General features: G+C 32.5%; 1 protein-coding gene across 2 annotated transcripts; it reads right to left on the reverse strand.

The window, feature by feature from the left end:
* Positions 1 to 125: 125 nt before the first annotated feature.
* Positions 126 to 6,473, reverse strand: LOC134241504 (methylglutaconyl-CoA hydratase, mitochondrial-like). Of its 2 annotated transcripts, none has more exons than XM_062723579.1 (9): positions 6,268 to 6,473; positions 5,776 to 5,843; positions 5,222 to 5,309; positions 4,922 to 5,101; positions 4,709 to 4,765; positions 4,250 to 4,437; positions 3,380 to 3,430; positions 1,172 to 1,219; positions 126 to 310 (listed from the first exon to the last, which is right to left on the reverse strand). In XM_062723579.1, the coding sequence occupies exons 1-9, from the start codon at positions 6,425 to 6,427 to the stop codon at positions 233 to 235; spliced, it is 918 nt and encodes a 305-aa protein (XP_062579563.1). In that variant the 5' UTR covers positions 6,428 to 6,473; the 3' UTR covers positions 126 to 232. The 2 variants fall into 2 exon arrangements, with proteins under 2 accessions (XP_062579563.1, XP_062579622.1); XM_062723638.1 differs by lacking the exon at positions 126 to 310 and adding an exon at positions 420 to 873 and having other exon boundaries at positions 6,268 to 6,471.
* Positions 6,474 to 9,392: the final 2,919 nt, after the last annotated feature.

The following is a 9,392-nucleotide window of genomic DNA, read 5'->3' on the forward strand; positions in this document are numbered from 1 at the left end:
GTTATATCAGGCATTCCACTATAGAGAACATGCATGTACAGGCGTACGTCTAGTATATATAAGTAGTTGTTTCAACAGAAGCCATGCAAAGCCCTCAACACAATGTTAAAGAAAAGTGGGACCTGTTCTTTCTCTAGAAACTTTAATCAAGAAATTGTGAATATGATTATCACAGACAAATAGAAGTCCAAGCAGAGACTATGGTTTTCCTGAGTAAAGCGGGGGGCACATGTCATTCTCCGGAATATCGTGGGGGACGCTTCTCCTTAAAGGCCATCAGTCCCTCAATTCTATCTTTTGTACTAATCACCTAGAAAATATGTTAAAAATATTACATTTGAGTTTATATGTATAAACATCGTGTAAATCTACTTCTATTCACATGCAAAAATAACCAACCTACAGTGCTCACTCGAGAATAATATTTGTCACAAAACATTTATTTTGCTTGACTGTATTCAGTTGTGAAAATTAATTGTCACAGATAGATTTCATACTGACGAATTATTATGCAAAAAAATATAATAAATGAACACATATTTTCAACAATAACAAACAGTTGCAAAGTAAAAGTTTAAAAATAATAATTTTTTAATTAAAATTCAACAAACTTTTTATGGTCAATACTATCTGCTTGCTAAATGTTGTATTTACAATATATGTTTATCAATGCAATTAGCTCTGGGATAAATAATCATTTAAAAAGATTTTCATCTCATTGGTTGTCTTGACAACACAGTCATCTTTATGGTTGCCTGGATAATACAATTATCTTTCAGGTTGCCTTGACAACAATCAGTAACCGTGGTACTCGGGTTTTCATTTTTCTAGCCACGCCTGCATTGCCTCTCTTCTGTCTTTGGTAGGAATTACCTAATTAAAAACAAAATTAAAATAAACACTTAAGTTAACATTTATATGTTTGCGCTCTCATGAATGGAGGCACTGAATTCAAATTGAAATTTACTTGGACTTTAAATGAATCTTCAAAGGAAAAGTATCTCCTCTACAGATATACATATACTGTCTTCTCCCTTCCCCTCTCCTCTGTATCATGGTACTTGAAAGTACAATTACCCCCCTACATGTAGGTATATAGTACTCTCTACCCTTTCTTCCCTATTTTGTTACCTATACACTTCTCCCCCCTAACACAAAGGTATTTTGTTACCTGTGAGTATCCCGCCTCCTCGAAAGACAAACCACTAGAAATATCCACCTGTAGGGTCAAGGTCAGAGAAAGATGAATGACATTTACATCTGATGTTTACTCTCAATTTAGGTTAAAATTAATATCAAAAATACCTGAAAGAAATCTTAAATGCATTTTTAAAACAATTGATACACATCATGGTAAGTATTAACGGCGTTCGATCCTAATATTTAAAGTCTTAAACTTTTTTTGCCAAGTATATTTTTAGTTTCTACATACATAGCTTAATTAAAATTCAAATCAAAAAATGGGGGTCAATATGCTTCTTTTAGCGCTAAAGTACATTTAATATGACCTTTCTGCACTGAAATTTGTGTCTTAATTAAAAATTACATCATTGACGTTTTCCCTCCAATTTTTTATCCAATTAAAGCATGAAACAAAATGAACTCTAAGTCTGTTTAAAAAAAGACACTTAAAAATTGTGACTAAGAAAAAGTTTCAAATTGCTTCAAGTAATCAATTATTTGACCTTTCTGCACTAGTAAAATGTTATTTTTCCAGCATTGAAAATATAATAAGCAAGAAAATTATTTTAAAGTCTTAAACTTTTCTGATTTTCAGCAAATAGGTCAAAGTTATCTTGAATATTTAGAAAAGAACATCAAAAGTGGGGGTATATGATGTACATTTTCAGATATTACTAAAAAAGTGTGAATTTTACGTTAAAATTGGTTCAAATTTTTACCGGATTTCAGAATATATTTACTATATTTGTCACACTTTGTTGATAGAATTCATAAGAAATAATTTAATCGATATTTCAGAACCAGCATAACATATTTCACTGCAAAAACAGCTTCGTGTGCAACCAGCATGGAAAAATAGGCATCCAAAATTAACAGTACTGTTATGGTACAAATGGAAAAAACTTACCATTTTCGTCTAAAAAACCTTCCGCCATAAAATATAGTCCCTAGCTTAATTCTACTTGAATGGAATTTAATCGCGTTTTTTTTCATTGAGTAAAGTTTAATTTGCATTGTAGAATTCAGTTTTATTGTTAGAACCTAAAAATGATGCTTAATTTTATGAATAAAGGACCTGTGCGAAATACGCTCAAAATATCAGGATCGAACGTCCTTAAGGTAAGTCACTCGTCAGGTTTTTAGAAAAGTTCACGCAGAACCTCTTACTTAAAAAATATTAATTAAAATTCAATTTTTATAAAATATTTATATTCAACAATGTAAGTTTTTTAACATTCATCGAAAAAACCGCTTAAAAATCTACAAAGAAGCAAGATTTACGAGGGACTATTTCTTGTGGTGGAAGGATATTACAAAATTTTGCAAATCTGCACATTTATTAAATTCAATGTCTTGAAACTTTAGCCTCACATACTTTTACTCGAAGAATATTTTCCATTATGATATTGCAGGAATATTTAATATATGTCTTAATTTATATTTTTAGAACAAGTTTTACACCTTCCCTCACGAAACTTTGCCAAAAAATGAAGATATATTATAGAAGTCCAGATAAAATTTACACCATTTTTTGCCTGAAAATCACACATTTTGACCAATATTTCAAAATTTACATCACTGACCCCAACTTTTTCTTTCATTATTTTAAACTACTCGATACTTGTGACTGATCAGCACTTAACTCCTAAAAAGCTTGATATAAGAAAATATTTTATTGCCTATTTAGTTTTTGAATACCCAAAATATGTTATTTTTTAGTGCAAAAAGGTCACACAATAATAAACGCGCATTGATTTTCAAGATTTGTTCAATGATAAATATTATTCAAACTATTTTATGTAAAATAAGGTGAAATTTATTAACGTAGTAACATCTAATAAAATAAAATTAGAGATAAAGTAATGAATCAAAGAGTTAAAATTTAAGTGCAAAAAGGTCAACTTAATTGTACCATAGATCAGTAATTGCACACTTGACAAAAAATTTTCTCTGCGATTTTGAGTCATACTAGATGAGTACTTATCCAAAATATACTTCCCAAAAAATCCTTGATATAACAAATTTGACGAGTGACTTACCTTAAGTAAATAGATTGCTGATTATTTTTTGATGCCTTAATAATAACATTTTTAATGTGAAATGAAAATTTGTACATCAAAGTGGAATATTTTATAATTAATCTTCTCTACTAAAACAACCAAGATATACACTGTAACTTAGAGTAAAAAAATCTCACCTCCATTCCTCTGTTGATGGCAAACTTAGCAGCTCTCAGTGCCACAGGACCCTGGAGATAATAGAAATTACACACTGTAGAAAGGATTGTTTTCACTATATATCTGTTATTTTTACCTTTTCACTCTTCCATACAATATTTTCTCATTTTAAAGTCACCCAAATCAAAGTTCATTTTAAGAAAGTGTAATGCAATTTTTTGTAGTCGTCCCATTTTTAATTTAACTGAGAGTTGAGCAAAAGAGGCTAAAATAAAACGAGGGCAAAAATTTTCCAGTGTAAAGTATACATGTATATGCATGTACCAGTGAACAGTGTTCAATAAAAAGAATGATTGAAAGCATTCAAAACATAGATGCCTCTACAATAGAAAATGTACATGTACTATCCTTTAATTACTGTAAATTATTAATTAGTTTTTGTTGAATCCTCTCTAATACACCTGTTGTACAATACATTTAGTGTACAAGTATTAACAATATCTGAGACCTGTTCAACAGAGCAAATGTTTGCGAGTGCTTGCAAATATTTCTGTTGGGTGGAGTGAGGAATTCTCGACTGATGAGCTCTCTGTTGCACAGGTCTCCGTGGGAGAGGGTAGTTTACCTGTTTTACATACAAGTATACTGTGAAATCACTCACTTTGTGGGGGGTTAATTTTCATGGTTTTCAAGGTATGAAGAGACCCATGAATTTATGTCCACCACGAAATGCAATTTTTCACATATATATATACTACTAATCAATTCTTCAACCATGAAATCAAATCCCCATGAACCAGTATATTTTCCTCAAACCATGAAAATTTTTCCCCTTGAAATTATGTGATTTTACAGAAGTTGATAATACATATACTTTCCAGTCACCATACCTGCGGGAGGATCTCCTGCGCCAGTTTCAGCGCCCGCTGATAACCTGCGTCCCCCTCCGAGTTTTGTTCCACACTGTGGTTCACTACCCCCATCTGCTCCCCCTCCTTCCCCGTAAACATGCGGGCGGCGAAGATCAGCTCCTTAGCCTTGGCAGGACCAATGGCGCGCGTTAATCTCTGTGTGCCCCCTGGTAAAGTTATTCCATACATTTAGAACATTGTATAAGATTTTCATATCTTTAATTTACAATCTGCAATCTAGACTTTACAATCTTAGTCTAGTCTATTTATTACTATTAATCTGTTAACTTTATAGGTCAAATTTTTTTTAACTGTAAATCATTAAAAATAACACCTACCATATCTACGCTTGTTATATAATATGAAACAGACAAAAATATTTTTTGATCAACTGTCACAAACCTTTTTTACAAATTTTTGTTCTACAAGTTATCTTACCCCCACCAGGAATGATGGCCAGTCTTGTTTCCACTAAACCCATCTTAGAGTCATCCGCTGTCATACAGAAATTATATTAGTAGTTTACAGTGCACATGCATTATATTATAAATCTACTTGCATTCTTTTACCCGATGGGTAAATTTAAATTATAGGATTCAGAGTTGCTACAATGAATAAATAAAAGATATACATGTATTAAGTTAGCCTTACATGCTATTCTGATGTCACAAGCTAGGGCCACTTCTAGCCCGCCACCTAATGCGTAGCCATCAATGGCGGCTATCACAGGCATGGGGAGGTTAGCCACCTCTGAGGCGCTGGCGCGTAATCCCGCCACGAATGGTCCAGTCTCAGCGTCTGTCATCTTAGCTCGCTCCTTCAAGTCTGCTCCTAAAAAAGGAAAAGGAGGCATCGAAAGTTATAAGATTTTTAACCAATAGTCATGTTATACAGGATGTGCAAAATGTCTGAGCAAGTCTACCACTGTGACAAAGGGAGACAACTTCTTACCTGCACAGAAAACCCCTTTGACTAAACTCCTGAGAATTACCACTCTGAGAGATCTGTCAAATTTCACAACTTCTGCACAGTCTGAAAACTGGTCAAATAATATTGTATGTTAAAATATTTAGTTTGGCAAAATGGTCAACTGTTTGATGTTTTGATCTAGAACAACTACTTTCAGAGTAACATTTTGCTGAGTGAAACCAGTATGTGTCTGCAATAATGAAAAGTTGGTCTTACTATTCCTAATGATTTGACTTAGATTAATTATATAATAAATTTAGGGGGCACATTGACTAAAATTTTGGAACATACGGACTAAAACATGTAAAATGATATGGAAATTTTGTTTGCTTTGACTGGCTCCCTTCATTATATTATGATACATTGAGATATCCAAGAATTTGAAATATGTGTTTCCCATTGTATTCACAAGTCTTAGTAAACATACCGACCCTGCTAACATATATCTTTGATATAAGAGCTACTTATTTTAAATGTTTAGAGTACAATTTCAGTTTCAAATGCACATGACAGAAAAAAAAGTTTCTAAAAATTACCTCTCTCAAAAACTGCTTCCCCAGGGCGTTTTTGGCTTCTGGTCTGTTCATAGAAATAACAGCAATACCTGGAAACAAGAGAGGTTTGTAAAACACTTATGCCCCTCCCCCCAAATAACTGGAACAGACACAAGCAAAGGAATATGCCCTCCCTTCTTTAAAGAGGAGCATAAAAAAATATTGACTTAACAATCTGACTTAACAAGCCAGACCTCAATTAACTTATCGCAAACATCTGGCTTTAGTCAGATTGTTGATTAAAAGATATCCTAAGAGACATTTTTTTTCTATAAAAAATTTTAAAAAACAATTAAACAGAGTTAAAATAAGAGTAACCAATTTTATCAATTAAGTTAAAAATAAATGAAAAATAAAACAAATCCGACGAGTATAGCTAGCGTAGCGTTCTTTCCAGTTTCCCATTTATTTTCACTTGATTGATAAAATAGCTGACACTTGACTTGGGGTGCACTGCAAATAGTTTGATCATACCTTTGTTGTCCCCGCCAAGATATTCTAATTTGCACTGTTCGTTGTTTTTCACACTGTCTAGTGTTGACAACTGTGCACGTCGAATGACACTCCCAAGAAATGATTTACAGTGTGCATTTCTGCACAAAAGGTGCATTCGCTTCAAAGTAAACGCCGCCATCCCACCTCCGGAACAAGTGCTTGCGTCACTAAATGTTAAAACCCTCACCGTGCTCACTACTCTCCGGATTTGCAAAGTATGGCCGCCCAGTACGATCTTCAGCATGTTCAGTCATAAGACATGGAAATAGGAATTCCATTTTTATCGATGAAGCATGCAGTTGTAAAAAAAAAAAATTGTAAACTTGCTTGAAATGTTTTATAGTGAGGTATAGTAGGGAAAAGTTCAGAAAAAAATCCCAACGTTTTAAAGTTACTGAAAAATGTTTTTATTTTTATATTTTCTTAAATTAAATTCTTGAGAATTTACAGAAAATTTATGCTTGATTTACATTACTCTAGACCAAGTAGCTGCAATAATATTGTCCTCTCCCCCTTTTTTTTGGGGGGGGGGGATATCAAATTTTTAAAAAATCGTAGGGGGCTACATTATTGCAGTTAGACTAAGCTGTTCTCCTTCACAGCTCTTGAAATATGTAGATCCAAGGGTTGGGTAGAGAATTTGCTGGATTAGGTGATGTATAAAACCATACTAATGCTCAAAATATTTTTTGTTCAATTAATTACTTAAAATACAAAACAGAAAGTCTTTAGATCGAAAAAGTTATTAAAAATATTGGAGTTTCATTTCATATAAGGGAGATAAGAAGGTGTGACTGTAATTGATTAATTGTATTTAACTTGTAATGGTACAGACTATATACATGTATATATATCAAACTCTAAAAACAAGAGACCCAGGGGCCACATCACTCACCTGAGCAACTGGCTATGTACATGTAAAAGCAAAAAAATAGTTATAAAAATGGGTTCTGGGGAGGGGGGATTTAAACAAACGTAAATCTACATTTCATTAGAATGCTTTTGTGACACATGGTTTTGTTGTTTTTAAGATGAAAATTTTTATTGATATAGCCTTTGTATTCATTTGTCCACTTTATGGCATCTAGCTAGCTCTATTCTCCAGAATTTCAAATCTACATTGCCTTTTTTATGCTTTTTAATTGATGACCAATTATCATGATGGCTTTGTGAATAATTTTAACGATTTTTACCATGCATTCCTATGTAAAACCCTGATCACCCATTGTACATATGTAGCCGCACCGGTACCCTTGCCCAAGGTGTCATGATTTGAACAAAATTAAATCTTCCCTTTCAAAAGATGCTTCTGCATGAGTTTCATCTTTCCTGGCCCAGTGAATCTTGAAAAGAAGAGTTTTAAAGATTTTTCCTACAACTCATGTTGAATTTTGATACCCCATTGTGGACCCACCCTACCCCTGGGGGTCATGATTTGAACAAACTTGAATTTTTGCTACCTGAAGATGATTCCACATATGAGTTTCATCTTTCCTGACCCAGTGGTTCTGAATAAGAAGAATTTTAAAGATTTTTCCTATGTATTCCTATGTTGAACTTTGATACCCCATTGTGACCCCATCCTACCCCCAAGGGTCTTGATTTGAACAAATTTGAATCTACACTACCTGAGGATGATTCCACAGGAGTTTCATCTTTCCTGGCCCATTTATTCTTCAGAAGAAGATTTTTATTATAAGATACCATTAATTTTTCACCAATTCATAATTATCTCTCCTTGGAAAAGGGGGTGGCACTTCATTTGAACAAACTTGAATCCCCTTTACCCAAGGATACTTTGTGGCAAGTGTGGTTGAAATTTGCCCAGTGGTTTTTGAGAAGAAGATGAAAATGTGAAAAGTTTACGATGACATTAACAACGACTACAACAACAACGGCGACAGACAAAGGGCAATTTTTTATCAGAAATGCTCACTTGAGCCTTCGGCTCAGGTGAGCTAAAAACCTCTATGGAAAATATCAACATGTCAGATAAAATTATTTCAAACTTTTATTAAATTTTCATAAATAAACATTTATAATACTGGGAGAAAAAACTTTTTCTACAAAAGATTAAAGTACATATAACACTACAGTAACTGCAGTTAAGTATGTTGTACCGTAAAAAGCATGATTGTGCATGCTGAACAGTATATATAATTATACTCTAGTGCAGAAAACACTTAGTCATATAATTATACTCCTTAATATGTAACTATTTAAAAACCCTAAAAATATGAATGAAAATTGAAAGTAGTGCAAACAAAGGCTGGTGAATGTTGCTCACCTTACAGTAATATCAATAGATACATGTAACTGAGTCCCAAAGATAAAAACAAATCTAAACACAAAGTGTCTACAAGTGTACAGACTGACAATCAAGTTACTGAACTAACATTATGTATGTGACTGTATATCTTTCATGACACACATGTAACAAAGATATATAATTTGTAAAGGCTAATCATTGATTTTTTCTAGTAAAATTTCCATATAGTAAATTTACAGTATAGCATTCAGGGTGATCCACAACATATAATACTACTGAATTTTTCATTCTTGATAAAATTATCCTTGATTAATTATAGAGTACTACGATTTTTCATTTACAAATTATTTTTAAATTTAAAGTGTTTATTACATGTACTGGAAAATTAGAACTAAACATATTAGGTAAAGTACATAGCAGCAAATACATTTCACATGCAAAAAAATGTATTAAATGAATGAATGATTTCATTATAATTTTATATATTACAAAATACCATTTCTTTTTCATCACCCTATAAATACAATATAAATCTACAGTAAATATTTTGATTAAAATAATAATATACTGACGGCCTAGGTTTAACATAATTTGATTTAATAAGTGTCCCAAAAAAACTCTATTATTTTTTGCATTAGATTTTTAACATACATGTACAAAAAAAATCTTTATATTATCTAGGCATATACAGAAGCTGGTCTAATTTTAGATTCTGAAATAGAGAACACTTGTACGATGATGAGGAAGTAGCTGTACTTATAATGATTAAACGCGATAACAAAGTCACAATACAGGCTCTTGTTTATCTTCAGTTTAGTAATAGTAGATCACTTGT

This window comes from Saccostrea cucullata, unplaced genomic scaffold (assembly GCF_032062105.1).
Source record: "Saccostrea cucullata isolate Sc308-1 unplaced genomic scaffold, CSIRO_AGI_Scuc_v1 ctg4083, whole genome shotgun sequence".
Lineage (NCBI taxonomy): Eukaryota > Metazoa > Mollusca > Bivalvia > Ostreida > Ostreidae > Saccostrea > Saccostrea cuccullata.

What these genes read in the sequence shown, in the direction of transcription:
- LOC134241504 (XM_062723579.1), bottom strand. Translation starts at nt 6,427, where the DNA reads ATGGCGGCGTTTACTTTGAAGCGAATGCACCTTTTGTGCAGAAATGCA. An exon ending in GGAAGCAGTTTTTGAGAGAG is followed by an intron (nt 5,310 to 5,775) that starts GTAATTTTTAGA and finishes TTATTTGACCAG; the next exon opens with TTTTCAGACTGTGCAGAAGT. An exon ending in AGGAGGCGGGATACTCACAG is followed by an intron (nt 311 to 1,171) that starts GTAACAAAATAC and finishes CATATTTTCTAG; the next exon opens with GTGATTAGTACAAAAGATAG.